Raw genomic sequence first — 19161 nt, 5'->3', positions numbered from 1 at the left:
CTCTTCATTTCTGTTTTCTTTTTTCTTTTTGTAGATCAGCAGTTGGCAATGTTTTATGTTTTAAAGGGCCAGTTAGTACATATTTTAAGCTTTGTGGCTTCATATAGCCTCTGTGACAACTACTGAATTCTGAAGTTCTAGTGTAAAAAAATCATGGACAATACCAATAAAACTTTATTTACAAAATAAGGCAGAGATGGATTTGGTTTGTGGACCGTAGTTTACTGACCTCTGCTGTCTGCATTTGCAGATTGACTTCAAATACATATATTCCATTTGACTTCAAATACATATATTCCATGCCCTCCATATGGTGCTATCAGTCTCAAAGTCCACATCACCTAGTGAATTACTAGATTCCTAGGAAAAGGAATCCGATTAACACATATATGTATATGTATCTCCTTAGGGTGGGGCAGGAGTGGTGGGTAGTCTCTTCGGAGAAGAGGGCACAAATGGAGTTGATGATCTGTTTGTCCTGCTTTTATGTCTTATAATCTGTGGGGGATTTTTATATTAAGGAACCCATCGTTTTAGAATTAAATATATTTGAGTATGAAATCTAGTAAAAAACTGTAATGCATATTTTAAAGTTTAAACTTTGCTGAACAATAACAATCTCTAGATGACTGTTGTTTCACTCTAATATGTACTGTGGAATTTACACCTAAGCTGTTTTCTTTTGTGTGTAGGAGATCTATCATAACCTAGGAGTTTGCTACATTTATCTGAAACAGTTCAACAAGGTAATTTATAGAAATAGTGGTGGCTGGTGATTTCACTGAGGGTACACTTGTTACAGAGCTGCCATTGCTCATCTTGTATTATTCCTAGTGCTTGCAGAGATTGTTGGAAGTAAACATTTGAAAGTGCCATATACACCTATTCCCATTTTTCTTTTCACTTGCTGTTATCCATCTTTTTTTCCTGCTTTTAACAAGAAAATGAGAAATTCTAGAAATACTATGAGGCAATGATCATCTAATTGCCTTTTTTCTCTCTTCTTTTTCTCTACCCCAGATTAATTTTCCAGTATAGAAACAAATGTTCAGTAAAACTTAGGTATCAAAAAGTGGACCATTGCCCTAGCTGGTTTGGCTCAGTGGATAGAACATCAGCCTGAAGACTGAAGGGTCCCGGGTTCAATTCCTGTCAAGGGGACATACCTCAGTTGCAGGCTCGATCCCTGGCTCTGGTCAGGGTGTATGTGGGAGGCAACCAATCGATGTATCACTTTCACATTGATGTTTCTTTCTTTTCCTCCCTTCCACTCTCTGAAAAATCAATGGAAAAATGTCCTCATGTGAGGATTAATAACAACAACAAAAGTGGACCTTTAAGTCTTAAAAGTGTAATCATGACCATGGGAACTCTCTTATGCTCTGATAGCAACTAATTTTAGTTTTTAAGGTCATTGGAGATGAATTTTAAGTTACACGTGGATCTGATTTCTGAGTTTCAGTTTCTAAGGTTATTTTCTATGTGAGAATTTATATCTCATTGTGATTAAGCTGCAGGCTCTAAGGCTCTTATATCAAACTAGAGACCCTTTGCACGAAATTCGTGCACGGAGAGGGGGGGTGTCCCTCAGCCCAGCCTGTACCCTCTCCAATCTGGGATCTCTCTCACAATCCAGGACTGCTGGCTCCCAACTGCTCACCTGCCTGCCTTCCTGATTGCCCCAACCACTTCTGCCTGCCAGCCTGATCACCCCCTAACCACTCCGCTGCCAGCCTGATTGATGCCTAACTGCTCCCCTGCCAGCCTGTTTGCCCCCAATTTCCCTCCTCTGCTGGCCTGGTCACCCCTAACTGCCCTCCCCTGCAGGGTTGATCACTTCCAACTTCCCTCCCTTGCAGGCCTGTTCCCTCCCAACTGCCCTCCCCTGCTGGCCATCTTGTGGTGGCCATCTTGTGTCCACATGGGGGCATCCATATTGTGTGTGGGTCAATCTGCATATTACTCTTTTATTAGATAGGATAGAGGCCTGGTGCAGGGGTGGGGGCCAGCTGGTTTGCCCTGAAGGGTGTTCCAGTTCAGGATGGGGGTTCCCTTGGGGCGTGGGGCGGCCTGAGCAAGGGGCCTGTGGTGGTTTGCAGGCCAGACACGCCCCCTGGCGACCCAAGAGGAGGCCTTGGTATCTGGAATTTACCTTCTATAATTGAAACTTTGTAGCCTGGAGCGGAGCCAAGCCTCCTGCTCACTCTGTGGCCAGCAGCCATTTCTGTTGGGGTAATTCATCTTCTATAATTGAAACTTTGTAGCCTTAAGCGGAGGCCTGGGCCTGGCCAGGGTGTGCAGAAAGCTTTGCTTTCTCCATTGCCGGGGGCAACCCTGGCCTGCTCTCTCCAGCTCCTTGGCTGCCGCCATTTCTTTTAAGATTTGTTTACCTTCTATAATTGAAACTTTGTAGCTTGAGTGCAGGCTTAGGCCTAGCAAGGGCAGGCGGAAAGCTTGGCTTCCTCTATTGCCTGGGAAACCTTGCTCTCTGTGGCTGTAGCCATCTTGGTTGGGTTTATTTGCATACTTGCCCTGATTGGGCATGGCTTAGGCGTAGCAAAGTTGCGGTCAATTTGCATATTACCCTTTCATTAGGTAGGATAAGTACCAAGTACCTTGGTACTCAAATATAAGAAAAAAATGTATATATCTTAACTGAGGGATAGATTAAATTATTGAGAGCTCTGAAAGTTAATGATAGTGGGTTGCATAGAGTTCCCTTCATAAAACTTCCACTTAGTGATTATGAAGTTTTATTCTCCTTTCTGTAGTGCTGACAGGACTAAGAATCTCAGTTGGTTAATATCCATTTGACAACATTTAATCTATCCCTCAGGAGTGTGAAAAAATATCTGTACATCAGCAGTTGAGGTGTGAGAGTAACTTTTACTCTTGTGAAATATATAATAACTAGAGGCTCGGTGCACGAAATTCGTGCATGGAGGGGGTTGTCCCTCAGCCCAGCCTGTACCCTCTCCAATCTGGGACCCCTCGAGGGATGTCCGACTGCCCGTTTAGGCCGAATCCCGGTGGGCAGTCAGACATCCCTCTCACAATCCAGGACTGCTGGCTCCCAACTGCTTGCCTGCCTGCCTTCCTGATTGCCCCTAACCGCTTCTGCCTGCCAGCCTGATCACCCCCTAACCACTCCGCTGCCAGCCTGTTTGCCCCCAACTTCCCTCCTCTGCCAGCCTGGTCACCCCTAACTGTCCTCTCCTGCAGGGTTGATCACCTCCAACTGCCCTCCCTTGCAGGCTGGGTGCCTCCCAACTGCCTTCTCCTGCTGGCCATCTTGTGGTGGCCATATTGTGTCCACATGGGGGCAGGATCTTTGACCACATGGGGGCAGCTATATTGTGTGTTGCAGTGATGATCAATCTGCATATTACTCTTTTATTAGATAGGATAGAGGCCTGGTACAGGGGTGGGGGCCAGCTGGTTTGCCCTGAAGGGTGTCCCTGATCAGGGTGGGGTTCCCTTGGGGCATGGGGCGGCCTTAGCGAGGGGCCTGAGGTGGTTTTCAGGCCGGCCACGTCCCCTGGCAACCCAAGTGGAGGCCCTGGTATCTGGAATTTATTTTCCTTCTACAATTGAAACTTTGTAGCCTGGAGCGGAGCCAAGCCTGGGGCTCCCTCCGCGGCCGGCAGCCATTTCTGTTGGGGTTATAATTGAAACTTTGTAGCCTTAAGCGGGTGAGCCCGGCCAGGGTGTGCAGAAAGCTTTGCTTCCCCTGTTGCCGGGGGCAACCCTGGCCTGCTCTCTCAAGCTCCATTCTGCCACCATTTCTGTTTGAATTTGTTTACCTTCTATAATTGAAACTTTGTAGCTTGAGTGGAGGCTTAGGCCTGGCAAGGGCAGGTGGAAAGCTTGGCTTCCTCTGTCACCTAGGAAACCTTGCTCTCTGTGGCTGTATCCATTTTGGTTGGGTTAATTTGCATACTCACTCTGATTGAATGGTGGGCTGGCTTGTGGGTGTGTCAGAGGTATGGTCAATTTGCATATTTGTATATTATTAGGTAGGACTAGAGGCCCGGTGCATGAAAATTCATGCACTGAAGGGTGGTTCCTCAGCCTGGCCTGCCCCCTCTCACAGTCCGGGAGCCCTCAGGCGTGGGAGGCGACCCAGCAATCAGGGGACGGCAATGGCCCATCACACCTCTGCTGCTGCCACTGTTGGCAGCAAAAGCCTCAGCTGGACCTGGTTACCTGAGCCTCAGGTGGCCCTGGGAGGCTGGGCAGCCACCATCCGAGGCTTGCCTGCGCCTCAGGTGACCCTGGGGGGCTGGGGGGCTGAGGGGACTGGGCGCCACCATCTTGTGGCTGTGGGCGCTGCCATCTTTGAGGGCATGGCAGTCAATTAACATATTCCCTTCTTATTGGCTATGGGCGCCACCATATTTGACGGTGGGGCAGTCAATTAGCATATTCCCTCCTTATTGGCTGTGGGTGCTGCCATATTTGAGGGTGGGACAGTCAATTAGCATATTCCCTCCTTATTGGCTGTGGGCACCACCATCTTTGCAATGGCGTGAGGGTCAATTAGCATATTTCCTCTTTATTAGATAGGATATGTATAAGTAAAAAATATATATATATCTAATGGGCCCCCTGTCCACTGGGCAGATCTACAGTGTTATATACTTGGTTAGGAGATTTTTCTCTCAGAGGCTATTCCAAGCAAGTACATTTCTATTAATAGGATTATTCTGAGGCAAGGAGAGGCAGGTTGGTCTTTGGTCAGATCTGTAAAGGAAAAGAAGATTATATTTAAATTTTACTGTAAAGCTAACAGAGCAAATACAATACTTGACATTTATGTAAATACTTGTTGAATCAGTGAATCACTAAAAAAAGCCCTTTTGACCATCAACTAGGAAGGATATAAGCTTTTCCAGAGCAGGGAGTTTGTTTTGTTAGCTCTAATATATCTAGCACCTAGAACAGTGATGGGCAACCTTTTGAGCTTGATGTGTCAAACTTTGCCAAAAAACTGAGCATAACTCGGATAGTGTGTCACTTTGAGGAAAAAACTAACTCCAAGACTCTAGTCGCAAATGTTTCATCCTCAGGAGCAGCAAATGTTTCATCCTCGGCATGCGGCCGCGTGTCATCAGAAATGGCTACGCGTGTCAGTGCTGACACGTGTGTCATAGGTTCGCCATCACTGACCTAGAACAACAGGTACTCAGTGAGTACATATTGAGTGAATAAATGAGAACACCATTCATTTATTTATCAAAATATTGGTGAGGAAAATGAAGTCCCCTCTGGGGAAGGTTGTGCAGTTGGCCACTGGTGCAGCTGGATAGTGCTGTATACTGTACTATGATGTCCCTTTTTGACTTGTATAAGTCATGGGTATGATTATTAAGAAGCAGAAAACAGCACTGGCTGGTTTGGCTCAGTGGTTGGAGCATCAGCCCGTGGACCGAAGGGTTGTGACTTTGATTCCCTGTCAAGGGCAAGTACCTTGATTGCAGGTTTGATCCCCGGCCACAGTTGGGGTGCATGCGGGATAATCGATGTTTGTCTTTCCAGTCAATGTTTCTCTCTCCGTTTCCCCTACCCCCTTCCTCCCTTCACACTCTGTTTGAAAATCAATGGAAAAAATATCCTCGGGTGAAGATTAAAAAAGAGAGAGAGAGAGAAAAGAAGCAGAAAATATTAAAAAAAGTTAGTCGTCTTGTAAAAATTCTTCCAAATGGCTCCAGAGGCAGATACTCCATGTTTCCAGCTGTCCTGTCAGCAAGTACAGTTTTGGTATGTGTTGTTATTATTGATTATTGGCTGAAATGGGATGTTCCTACATTAGTATAGCAGGAGCTTTGTTTTTGCTTTATACATACAAAGCCATTGTCCTTTCATGGTAGTGATTTCATTCTCTTCATCAATCTTATTAGGCACAAGACCAATTGCACCATGCCCTACATCTTAATAGGCATGATCTGACTTACATAATGCTGGGGAAGATTCACTTGCTGGCGGGAGAATTGGACAAGGCCATCGAAATCTACAAGAAAGCTGTGGAGTAAGTGTACCTGTTTCCGTTAGAGCAGGGGTGGGGAACATCTGGCCTATGGGCCTTATGAGGCCCATGAAATCATTTGATCTGGCCCTGCCAAGGCATTAGTGGTGAGTTAATTAAGTGTTTGACCAAATATAGCAGGATAATTTTTAAATTGATAATTTTGTATGGCCCACGAATGATCTTATAAATATCTAAATGGCCCTTGGCAGAAAAAAGGTCCCCCAACTGCCCAGCTTTAGAGCAAGGAAAAACTTAAAAAAAAAAAAAAAGGGAGTAGATATATGAATTCTCAAGCCTACGAGAGAATATATATGACTGATAACTAGTTGTATGAATTAGATGAATTAGAGTAAATGTTATGCTAAGGTTAAGAGATTCCAATGGCCTAAATAAGGAAGATTTGTATTTCTTTCTCACCTATTAGTATGGCTGGTTTAGCCTAGGTGGGCAGCTGTGCTCTGCAAGGTCAATCAGGGACCCAGGTTCCTTTCTTATTGACTCACCATTGCTTAGGTTGTTGTCTTCATCTGCATGGTTGAAGCTGAGTTACTATAACCTCCATGTTCCGGGCTGTGGTGGGGGGTGGTGGTACCAGAAACTACTGAATAAAAAGCTTGTAGTGTTTTAAGTGACCCAGAAGTTGCACACCTCTTCACGCTTGCGTTCCATGGTTCAAAATTAATGAGGTGGCCACATCCAGCTGTAAGGGAAGTGGGCACACATGCTTGGGAGAAGGGTCTTATTAGCATGAGACCAATATCTTGGTTTTTTTTTAATATTATTTTTTTAAACCTCCTATTGATGATGGAACTGACTGGCTTTCCCAGGATGGTGTTCCATGTTTTCTCTCTAGACACACGTTATCTTGCCTTTTCTGTATAGGGTTTTGCCTTGTTTTAAATGGGATAGCTGTTGCCATGATGCTTTAATGTCTCGTTTGTTTGGTCATTTAATAGAATGCCTGGTCACAGAGTCTAGTATTCGTGATAATTAGACTATGAACTAAACTTAATTTGTTAAATTAATATGTTAATTAACTTTGTCTTCTACCATAGTAATGATGTAGTAACTTTTCTGGTTCTGTCAGTCATAACACAGCTTTCTGAATTTTCTTCAGTCACATTTTGTGCCTAAAAAGATAGAAATATCCCTTGGTTAGTGAAGTTACAAGAGACTTTTGTCATCAAGAGGCTATGTTTATGTGGACAAGTAGGAAGGAGCCCACATAGCATATGCTAAGCTTCTGTGGGGCTGCTGGAAGCCTTCATTTGTGACCCCTGGCTTCTAGAAGATGAGTTCACATAAATCTGAAGGGTGACATTCTTTCCGTGGTTGGTCAAGGACTTAAGTCACAAGAGTTCCCAAGAGGACAGCTGAGCATTGGAGCCTTACTGAGAGTGTGGCGATCCACAGCTGGGAGATGGCAGTTCTGGTGGGGGAGGGGTGCTGCCAGAGTCATGGAAGTTAGTTTGGGGGAGGGAGGTGATGAAATGGATATTTATTATGGCAGAGTGAAGGGCAAATACTCAGTGAACTGAGTGAGCTTTGTCTGGCCAGCTCAGGTCTCCCTGGCTGGGGTTTTGGCCCCTCTGATTCTGGTCTCCTGATAGGTAACCAGCGCCCTACCTCATTGCTTAGAAGCATGCAACACTGTTCCTCATCTTTGGCATTTTTACTGTTGGTACTGTTTGATGATCCTGTAGTCAGATCATCTTAGCTCAGTGTAGCTTTGGTTTTGTAACAAAGACAAATATTAGTGAGGGATTGGGAAAGCAGATAATCTTTTACCTAAGTCAATGGCTAATTCTTTCCCAGAGTTGGTATGTCTTCCTTTTTTTGTTTAGTGTGGCTGTTTACCATGGCCTTTTGTTTAATGTGGAGAGCAGAGCATTAGGGCCCTTAGGATCCTAAATTACACAGAAAATTATACAGGTTGCCATTGTGCATGCAGTGAGAACAGGGAAAAAAAGAAAAGAAAAAAAGAAATCCCACCAGAAGGAAACTGGCTAAAGTTATGTATGTTCCATACTGGCTTGGTGTATAAAGAATTATTCTTTAATTCTGTCAGTATAATGAAGACAGTCACATAAAATATTCAATAGGTTTTGTCTTAGGACTTGGACTCTAAGAAATGGTCCTGAAAAAGAGTCTGGATTCTAAGTCCTATTTCTTTCTTGTTGAGCAATCCTCCCTGTAGCCAGGGTTGAGATGACACACTATTGAGGGCAATTTCCCAAATCGTCCTAGGGAATTTTCAGGGAGAGTGGGACACACACTGTCTTTCAGATGTTGCATGAGGGCATGTTACTGTGCATGTGCCTCAGTATCTCATTCACATCTTGTTTCCTTTTGAGCATCTCTGTGTTGATCTCTGTGTTGCAGGTTCTCACCAGAAAATACAGAACTTCTTACAACTTTAGGATTACTCTACTTACAGGTAAGGAGAACTCTTTACTCATTCATGCATTGATGTTAGAAATACTTTTGGATTATGTGTATTGTGGTTTCCCTGCATTTTGATTTTATTTTAGCACATTTTACTAAAGTTCATATGAAGCACACCAACCTTACTCTCTGCATTATTATATTCTTTATCTGTTAAAGGAATTAATTTTCTCCATTCAAATAAAAGCTGCAATTATAATTTTTAAAGGAAAGCGCATATATGAGAAATAACTGGTCATAAGGATGTCATTTTGTTGTGGGGAGAGAGACAGATACAGGTCAGCACTATCAGGGCTTTGGAGCTAAGGCCATTTCTGTTGTTCCGTTTTCCCAGCCAGGTCCTATAGAAAAGAAGAGGCAAAACATTGTCTAGAATAAGAAGTCTATCTCCTTCCTGAGTGTGAATGAAATTCTTTTAGCTCAATCACTTATCAGCCTGAGAACTGGGCCCAGGGGTCCTGGAGGGACCTCTACTCGCCCCATTTCCCCATCAACTCCCAAAGTTCACTGCTCAGCTGATCCTGCCTCCAGTTCTGCCTCTTTGGTAGCCTTTCTGTTTGTTTCATTTTTCTTTAAAAGGAATTAGGAGTTTACCCCTGAGCCTTCCTGGCTTTGGCTTGGGAGGTTGACCCCAGGGGAGATGAGGCTAACCAGCCCATTTCCTGCCAAGAGACATTAGTGTGGAGCATATTATGGCAGAGATAATTCCTGGCAAATAGATACTTTGATCTATTTATCAAGGGACAAATGTGGGGATTTTTAGTTTTCTTTTTTCTATCTGGTATCTGTAGCTCTGTTTTGTGAAGAGAACTCAGAAAAGTCAGGGTGTAATTGGCCAGACTCCTGAACTGCTATCTCCTCGCTGATACAATTCTCTGGTTTGCTTTTTCTCCAAGGTTGGCATTTACCAGAAGGCATTTGAACACCTCGGAAATGCTCTAACTTATGACCCTGTCAACTACAAGGTACTGCAGGCTGTCAAACCCCAGAGCCTTCACATAGATGGCCCACTTCTAGAGGTGATCTGGCCCTTGAAAGCATTTTGAATACCTGAGAAATTACCTTTTTTCTTAGAAAAATTATTAATAAACATGGGTCTTCTCATTTGAAAATATTGTTAGGTGTTGGTGTTCTGCTTGTTATTTTCCAAAAGAGCACATCTTACCTTATAATAGAGAAACATGCAAATTGACCGCACCTCCGCTATGCCCACGATTGGGCCGGCAGGAGGCTGGGGGCAGGACTCCGGGTGGCATATCCACCGTTGAGAAGATCAAGATGGCGGTGCCCAGTGGCCGGGCCCATGCCGCCGCTCCGGGGGGTGCCTGGGGCGATCGGCACCCTGGGGGGCGTGGCCGGGCCCATGCTGCCGCTCGGGGGGTGCCTGGGGCGATAGGCACCCCGGGGGGCGTGGCCAGGCCCATGCCGCAGCTCCCCTGGGTGCCTGGGGCGATCGGCACCCCGGGGGACGTGGCCGGACCCATGCCGCCGCTCCCGGGGGTGCCTGGGCCATCGGCACCCCGGGGGGGCGTGGCCGGGCCCATGCCGCCGCTCCCCGGGGTTCCTGGGGCTTTCGGCACCCCGGGGGACGTGGCCGGGGTCCTCCTGCCCCTCCCGCCCCTCCCGGGAGTTCCGGGGGTCGATCGGCCACCTGGGGGGGCGTGGCCAGGCCCCTCCCGACCCTCCCGCCCCTCCCGGGGGTCCCGGGGGTCGATTGGCCACCTGGGGGGGCGTGGCCCAGCCCCTCCCGCCGCTCCCGGGGGTCCCAGGGGCCGAGGCTTTCCGGGCCTTGGGCACCAGCGGGGAGCCTGCACCGATCGCAGGAAACCACTGGGGGTCGGCTCCTGTGATCGGTAGCAGGGACGCTGGGTGCGGCGAGCCCAAGGCCAGGAAAGCCTGGGGCGGAGGCTTTCCCGGCCTTGGGCACCAGTGGGCAGCCTGCACGGATCGCAGGAAACCACTGGGGGTCGGCTCCTGCGATCCTTAGCAAGGATGTTGAGTGCCCCCGAGCCCAAGGCCACCGCCTGGGGCCAAGCCCCGACCCTGAAAAAGGCAGAAGGCGGTGGCCACAGCCAAGGCCTGGGTCCCTGGTGCCGGCAGAAAACTGGTGCAGGCAGCCAGGTGAATGAAGGTCTATTGCACGAATCTTCGTGCAAACGGGCTACTAGTTTGTTATAACAGACCTGTAACTTATGCAGAAAGCAAAATTATAGTGCTTGTCAAGTTTTATGTATTTATGAAATTAGCAAAGCCTCCACAACTATAAAAATACTTCTGGTGAAATGATTTCTAGTTTCTTAATGAATTTTCAATTACAACCTTGTCCAGATATGTCTTTAGGGGTGAGAAGATCATTAAGTGGATGAATGTCATTGAGGGAGATGCAGCAAAACAGGCTGTGAAGGATACAGACTCAGTCCTATCTCAGAGTCACATTATCCTGACTCCATCAGCTCCCCGCCTGAACCCTGGACTGATGAAGCCTAAAGCTGTGTCACCTTTGTGCTGTGGCAGAAGGAACTATACTTTAAGTAGCAAAGAAAGGAGTATTGGAGTAGCACTTAATGTATCAAGTAGGGCCTACAAGGAACAGATTAAAGGTAGTATGCTCAGAAATATTGCCTTCTCTAGTTAGAAGTAGGAAACAAATGAGCTGGGGAAAGTCAGTGACATTTTTATCTTTCTTTTTCTGTACTGTGCCAAAGAGAGCCAGAGTGTGGGGTGCAGGGATTTCTCATGAGCATTTGTCCCAATAGCTTGAATATATTTTATATGTCTCTGGAAGTTTTTCAGTCACGCTGTGCATTATCTACACCCAGGAAGGCTCCTTCACTGCTACAGCCTTTTTGGGAATGACTGGATTATCAACTTCCCATGTCCTGTGTTTTCAGGCCATCTTGGCAGCAGGCAGCATGATGCAGACCCATGGAGACTTTGATGTTGCCCTCACCAAATACAGAGTTGTAGCTTCTGCTGTGCCAGAAAGTCCTCCACTTTGGAATAACATTGGAATGTGTTTCTTTGGCAAGAAGAAATATGTAGCAGTGAGTGTCTCCTCACCTTCCTTGTTTGTGCTATTGGGTCTGCCCAGCTTGCCCCACCTTCATCAAGTGCCCCTCTCTCTTGCAGGCTATCAGCTGCCTGAAACGAGCCAACTATTTGGCACCCTTTGATTGGAAGATTCTCTATAATCTGGGCCTTGTTCACTTGACCATGCAGCAGTATGCATCAGCTTTCCATTTTCTCAGTGCAGCCATCAACTTCCAGCCAAAGATGGGGGAACTGTACATGCTCTTGGCTGGTAAGAGACTATTGTGTGGAAACTGTCTCCACAGTCTGTAATAAGGGGAAAATGAATTAGAATCATTGGAGGCCAGTGGCTAAATGTACTGTAGAAGCCATGCCCTTGCAGGTCCCATAGGAATCTGGATTATTATGCTAGAGCTTGAAAAACAATGAAGAAAATAATGACAAAGCATTTGGTTGTTTCTAACTTGGGGCAATTTCACTCAGAGACCAACAGGTTAAATCAAGATCACCCCTAGTTTATCTTTTACCAAATGTTTTCCCTTGCCTTGACTATCTATATATACACTGAGTGGCCAGATTATTATGATCTCTGAGTGCATAATAATCTGGCCACTCAGTGTATATCCTATATAATAAAAGGCTAATATGCAAATTGTCCCCTCGACCAGGAGTTCAACCAGCAGGCAGGCCGGCCAACCGCCCATGTCCCCTCCCCCTGGCCAGGCTGGCTGGACCCCACCCATGCACGAATTCATGCACCGGGCCTCTAATATATATATATACTGAGTGGCCATATTATTATGCATTCAGAGATCATAATAATATGGCCACTCAGTGTATATAAAAGCCTAAGCAACCATTACGACCGAACAACCAGAACGACTGGTTGACCTGTCACTATGATACGCACTGACCACCAGGGGACAGACACTCAATGCAGGAGCTGCCCCCTGGTGGTCAGTGCGCTCCCACAGCCAACCTCCCACAGCCAGCCACATGCCCCCTGTCCCTCACCCCCGGCCGGCAAACCTCCCGCAGTCCCTCCCCTGTCCGGCAGGCCCCACCCAGCAGCTGGTAGACCCGGCCCCAATCGGGAATGGGTGAGACAACCCACATAGGCCCTGATCACTGGACAGGCATAGGTAATATGCTAATTAGATCGGACATCATTCCAGACGTCATTCCGAATGTCCTTCCAGATGAAGCCAGGGCTGGAGGGAAGTCTGGGTCCTGGGTGCGTGCCAGTGGACAGAGGGAAACATGGGTCCCAGGTGCCAGAGGGAAGCCGGTATCGGCAGCCGGGGGAAGGAAGGCCTACTCTTGCACAAATTTCGTGCCTCAGGCCTCTAGTTTATTTATATGTATATATTGAGTCCAGCTAAGTTCCAGATATCATTTAGTGTACAAGAGATATATCTTACAGGGTTGACGAGGGGATTGCATGATTAAGTAACCAATGAAAATTAACTATTATTGGTTTTATTGTTAGTTACTGTAATACAAAAGATTGACTAAATATTCTTTCTAGGGAATATTTCTCTGTCCAAAAGCAGTTTGCAAGTTCTCATTGACTTTGGTCTTCAGGTGTTGTTTTTAGTCATTATTGTGGAGTTCTTATAAGAGAAAGGTTGCAAAAACAAATCGAGTGTTGGTTATTTGGGGGTTGCCTGAATACAAAGCTAGCCTAGTTCTAATGGGGATAGGAATGTAAACAAAATGTAAACAAATTGCCACACTGAAAGGCACAAGCAGCAATTCTAACATCTCAAAGTAGAGAGGGCCTTCACACTGTTCTGAAGGCTAAGCTGGAATTCAGTCACACAGAATTACTGAGGAGCCAGTGAACAAAGGCATGCAGCCATGAAACTGCATGCTGTACCCTGTCATTAGTGGGCAATAGTGCTATCAAATGTAATGGGAGATGAGTCATGAAAGATAGTTTGGGGTCAGATGATGGAGGGCCATGAATATAATGCAAGGACATTAGACTTTATCCTTGAGGCCATTTTCCCAGCTGTATTCCTAGATCTCCTAAGTGTCTGGTAGAAGTGAGTCCATGTTGGGGGAAAATGGAGTGGGCAGGCCTTCCAGATGTCCTACTGATGGCTTAGGCCCGCTCCCCCTGGGCTCCCTCTGCGGGAGGCGACCGGCTGATCAGAGGAAGGCGACGTCCCCACACGCCTCTGCTGCTGCCACTGCCAGCCGCGAGGCTGCCTGAGCCTCGGCCATCGCAGCCACTGTGGCTTGCCTGAGACTTGCCCGGCCCTCATTGCCTGATCCTTGGGCCCTCGCAGCGGCAGCGGCAGCGGCCATCGGCGGCTTGCTGAAGCCTCAGCTGGCCCTGGGCAAGCAGCAGAGGCCATTGGCTGCGAGCTTCCCCATGCTTAACCAATTGGGTGCGCTCATCCAGTGATGGGCAGACCGCGTCTTCCAGGGTTCTCCTGGCTGCAGGTGTGCAGGTATCCCTCTGGCGCTGGGTCACTGGGTCCGGCTGCTAGAGGAAATTTCCTACATTGGATGCCTGGACACCTGGAGGCCTCCACCGATTCCCGACCCTTACCCGAGGGGCATTGAGGGGTGATGGAGGCGGCCTGGGAGTTTGAGGAGCCGCAGGAAGGAGCTGCCTTTCTCAGAACCCCTGACCTGTGGTGCTGGAGGCCAAGGTGGGGCAGGGCTGGGCCGGGAGCTCTTAGCTGTGGAGCTCGGAATTTCCCTCGCCTGCCTTCGCTGCCGGGCTGTCCCTCGCTCACCTGCCTTCGCTGCCGGTGCAGAGGTTTCCCAGCAGAGCGGCTCTGCTGCCGCTTGGCAGAAGGAATCTGTGATCCTCTGGGCAAGTGGCAGCGGCCATCGGGAGCGCTCACAGCCACCACCGCCATGTGGGGGCGTACAGGCCGCCCTCCACCAGGCCTGCCTCCCCCGCCCCGTCCCCGCTGCCATCATGTCCCCAACGCTGCAAGTCCCCGCCCACCTGTGCCTTCTGTGCACACAGCCTGCTGATCGGTTGTTACTGTGACGGTGTTCCGACCAGTTTGCATATTACCCTTGTATTAGTATAGATACTTGAGGCTTCCAGAAAATACTGGTTTAAAAAGTGAGAGTGTCCTGGTGCTAAACAAATTTTAAAGATAAAGGATTATGGGTGATGGAGGGCCAGTGAGGATTCTTTTTTTGTTTTACTTCATTTTTTTATTAAGGTATTATATGTGAACATATCTTACCATTGCCCCCCCCCCCAATCCCATACATGCCCTCATCCCCCAGTGTTTTGTATCCGTTGGTTATTCTTTCTTATATGCATGCATACAAGTCCTTCGGTTGATCTCTTATCTCCCCCACCTCTCCCTAACCTTCCTGCTGTAATAATTTGACAGTCTGTTTGATGCTTTACTGTCTCTGTATCTATCTTTTTGTTCAACAGCTTATAATTTTCTTTATTATCCATAAATGAGTGAGATCATGTGGTATTTTTCTTTCATTGACTGGCTTATTTCACTTAGCATAATATTCTCCAATTCCATCCAGGTTGCTGCAAATGATGAGAATTCCTTCTTTTTTATGGCAGCATAGTATTCCATTGTGTAGATGTACCACAGTTTTCTGATCCAGTCATCTGCTGACGGGCACCTAGGCTGTTTCCAAATCTTAGCTATGGTGAATTGTGCTGCTATGGACATAGGGGTGCATATATCCTTTCTAATTGGTGTTTCTAGTTTCTTAGGATATGTTCCTAGGAGTGGGATTAGTGGGTCAAATGGGAGTTCCATTTTCAGTTTTTTGAGGAAACTCCATACTGTTCTCCACAGTGGCTGCACCAGTCTGCATTCCCACCAGCAGTGCACGAGGGTTCCTTTTTCTCCGCATTCTCGCCAACACTTGTCGTTTGTTGATTTGATGATGATAGCCATTCTGACAGGTGTGAGATGGTACCGCATTGTCGTTTTGATTTGCATTTCTCGGATAATTAGTGACTTTGAGCATGTTTTCATGTGTCTCTTGGCCTTTCTTCTGTCTTCTTTCGAAAATATTCTATTTAGGTCCGTTGCCCATTTTTTTATTGGATCATTTATCTTCCTTTTATTAAGTTGCATAAGCTGACTGTAGATGTTGGAGATTTAACCTTTATCAGTGATAACATTTTCAAATATGTTCTCCCATACAGTGGGTTTTGTTGTTGTTTTGTTGATGGTTTCTTTTGCTGTGCAAAACCTTTTTGTTTTGATGTAGTCCAATTTGTTTATTTTCTCTTTAGCTTCCATTGCCTTAGGGGTAGTATCAGTGAAGAAGTTCTTTCGGCATATGTCTGAGATTTTGCTGCCTGTGGATTCCTCTAGTATTTTTATGTTTTCCCATCTTATGTTTAAGTCCTGTATCCATTTTGAGTTTATTTTTGTGTATGGTGTAAGTTGGTGATCTAGTTTCAGTTTTTTTGCATGTATGTACAATTTTCCCAACACCATTTATTGAAGAGACTGTCTGGACTCCATTGTATGTTCATGCCTCCTTTGTCAAATATTAATTGAGCATAGTGGGTTGGGTCGATACCTGGATTCTCTATCTATTCCATTGAGCTATATGTCTGTTCTTGTGCCAGTACCAGGCTGTTTTGAGAACAGTGGATTTGTAATACAGCTTGAAATCTGGTATTGAGAACCCTTCTACTTTATTCTTATTTCTCAGGATTGCTGTGGCTATTCGGGCTCTTTTTTTATTCCAGATGAATTTTTGGAGAGTTTTTTCTAGGTCTGTGAAATATGCCATTGGTATTTTAATGGGGAGTGCATTGAATCTATATATTGCTTTGGGTGGTATGTAAATTTTAATGATGTTGATTCTACCAATCCATGAACGTGGTATGTTCTTCCATCTGTTTACGTCTTCCTCTATCTCTTTTTTCAGTGTCCTGTAGTTTTCTGCGTATAGGTCTTTTACCTTCTGAGTTAAGTTTATTCCTAGATATCTTAATTTTTTTGTTGTGATGGTAAATGGGATTGCTTTTTTAGTCTCTCTTTCTGTAAGTTCACTATTGGTGTATAGAAAGGCCATAGATTTCTTGGCGTTAATTTTGTATCCCACTACATTGCCGAATTCATTTATTAAGTCTATTAGTTTTTTGATGGAATATTTTGTTTTTTTTTATGTACAATATCATGTCATCTGCAAATAAGGACAGCTTTACTTCTTATTTTCCAATTTGGATGCCTTTTATTTCTTCTTCTTGTCTAATTGCAATGGCTAATACTTCCAGTACTATGTCAAACAAGAGTGGCGAGAGTGGGCATCCCTGTCTTGTTCCTGTTCTTAGGGGAAATGTTTTTAGTTTTTGCCCATTGAGTATGATGTTTGCTGTGAGTTTAACATATATAGCTTTTATTATGTTGAGGTATGATCCTTCTATTCCAACCTTGTTGAGAGTTTTTATCAAGAAAGGGTGTTGGATTTTGTCAAATGCTTTTTCTGCATCAATTGATATGACTATGTAATTTTTATCTCTCAATTTGTTAATGTGATGTATCACATTTATGGATTTGCGGATATTGTACCATCCTTGCATTCCTGGGATAAATCCTACTTGGTCATGGTGTATGATCTTTTTGATGTACTGCTGGAGCTGATTTGCTAGAATTTTGTTGAGGATTTTGGCATCTATGTTCATGAGGGATATTGGTCTGTAATTCTCCTTCATTGTGTTGTCTTCATCTGGTTTTGGTATTAGGGTGATGCTGGCTTCATAGAAGGAGCTTGGAAGTATTCCTTCCTCTTGAATTTTTTGGAATAGTCTGAGGAGGATAGGTTTTAGTTCTTCCTTGAATGTTTGTTAAAACTCTCCTGTGAAGCCGTCTGGCCCCAGGCTTTTGTTTGCCGGAAGCTTTTTGATGACTGCTTCAATTTCTTCCATAGTTATTGGCGTATTGAGCTGTTTAGATTCTTCCTGATTGAATTTTGGAAGGTTATATTTTTTTAGGAATCTGTCCATTTCCTCCAGGTTGTCCAGTTGTTGGAATAGAGTTGTTCATAGTATTTTTTAACAATCCTTTGTATTTCGGCGGGGTCTGTTGTTATTTCACCTCTTTCATTTCTGATTTTGTTTATTTGGGTCCTCTCTCTTTGCTTCTTGGTGAGCCTGGCTAGAGGTTCATCAGTCTCGTTTATCCTTTGAAAGAACCAGCTCTTGGTTTTGTTGTTCTTTTGCATTGTTTCTTTGGTCTCTGTGTCGTTGATCTCCGCTCTGATCTTTTTATTTCCTTCCTTCTGCTTACACTGGGCTTTTCTAGTTACTGTTTTTCTAACTCTTTGAGTTGTAGGGTTGGGTAATTTATTACCATTGTTTCTTGTTTTTGCAGTAGGCTTATAGAGCTATGAACTTCCCTCTCAAGAATGCTTTCGCTGTGTCCCATAGATTTTGGATTGTTGGGTTTTCATTGTCATTTGGTGCCATGATGTTTTTTTATTTCTTCCTTGATCTCTCTGGTAACCCAGTCATTGTTTAATAGCATGCGGTTTAGTCTCCATGTGTTTGATTTCTTTGGATTGTTTTTATTGTAGTTGATTTCCAGTTTTATGCCACTGTGGTCTGAAAAGATGCTTGGCATGATTTCTATCTTCTTGAATTTGACGAGACTTTGCCTATGTCCCAACATATGATTTATCTTTGAAAATGACTCATGTGCACCTGAGAAGATTGTATATTCTGTGGTTTTGGGGTGAAATGTTCTGAAGATGTCAATTAATTCCATCTGGTCTAGTGAATCATTTAGGATTGATGTTTCTTTGCTGATTTTTTGTTTAGAGGATTTGTTCAATGGTGATAGTGCGGTATTAAAGTCTCCTACTATGATTTTATTGCTGTTAATCTCTCCCTTGATATCCTTCAGGAGTTTTTTTAATGTATTTGGGTGCTCCTGTATTGGGTGCATATATGTTTACCAGAGTTATTTCTTCTCTTTGGATTTCTCCCTTTAGTATTATGAAGTGGCCTTCCTTATCTCTTGTTATGTCCTTCACTTTGAGATCTAATTTGTCAGAAATAAGTATTGCTACCCCAGCTTTTTTTTCATTTCCATTCGCCTGGAAAACCTTTTTCCATCCCTTCACCCTCAGTCTGTATGCGTCTTTTTTTCTGAGGTGGGTTTCTTGTAGACAGCAGATATATGGGTCTTATTTTCTTATCCAATTCGTTACCCTATGTCTTTTGATTTGGGCATTTAATCCATTTACATTTAAAGTTATTATTTATAGGTACTTATTTGTCGCCATTTTTATTCCTTACCCCTGTGTTCTTTCTTCGCTTCCTATTTCTTTTTTTTACAGCAGACCCTTTATCATTTCTTGCATTGCTGGTTTGGTGGTGATTCCCTTAGTCCTTTTTTGTCTGCGAAGCTCCTGATTTCACCTTCAATTTTGATTGATAGCCTTGCTGGGTATAGTATTCTTGGATTCAGACCCTTCCTTTGCATGACTTTGTATATTTAATTCCATTCCCTTCTGGCCTGATGAGTTTCTGTTGAGAATTCAGTTGCTAGTCTGATGGGGGTTTCTTTGTATGTAACTTTCTGTCTCTCTGTCTGCTTTTAAGATTCTTACTCTGTCGTTGTTAGCCAGTTTAATTATAATGTGCCTTGGCGTCGGTCTTTTGGGGTTCATTTTGCTTGGGACTCTGT

At 45.0% G+C, this 19161-nt stretch overlaps 1 protein-coding gene across 5 annotated transcripts in view; it reads left to right on the top strand.

Moving 5' to 3' along the window:
* The window catches only part of BBS4 (Bardet-Biedl syndrome 4), a 180113-nt gene that overhangs the window by 101372 nt on the left and 59580 nt on the right, over positions 1 to 19161 (top strand). For 3 of the 5 annotated variants that reach the window (XM_079789701.1, XM_079789700.1, XM_079789699.1), the window contains exons 7-12: positions 693 to 746; positions 5901 to 6028; positions 8411 to 8465; positions 9370 to 9438; positions 11365 to 11517; positions 11603 to 11774. In XM_079789701.1, coding sequence (XP_079645827.1) covers positions 693 to 746; positions 5901 to 6028; positions 8411 to 8465; positions 9370 to 9438; positions 11365 to 11517; positions 11603 to 11774 — 631 coding nt within the window. Of the gene's footprint in view, positions 1 to 692; positions 747 to 4618; positions 5761 to 5900; positions 6029 to 8410; positions 8466 to 9369; positions 9439 to 11364; positions 11518 to 11602; positions 11775 to 19161 lie in introns of those variants that run through there. The other 2 variants (XM_079789703.1, XM_079789702.1) reach the window with 2 other exon arrangements.

Source organism: Cnephaeus nilssonii (genome assembly GCF_951640355.1).
Source record: "Cnephaeus nilssonii genome assembly, chromosome: 1".
NCBI classification, from domain to species: domain Eukaryota; kingdom Metazoa; phylum Chordata; class Mammalia; order Chiroptera; family Vespertilionidae; genus Cnephaeus; species Cnephaeus nilssonii.
The sequence above is the reverse complement of the archived record's forward strand: the minus strand, read 5'-3'. Positions and strand labels throughout refer to the sequence as shown.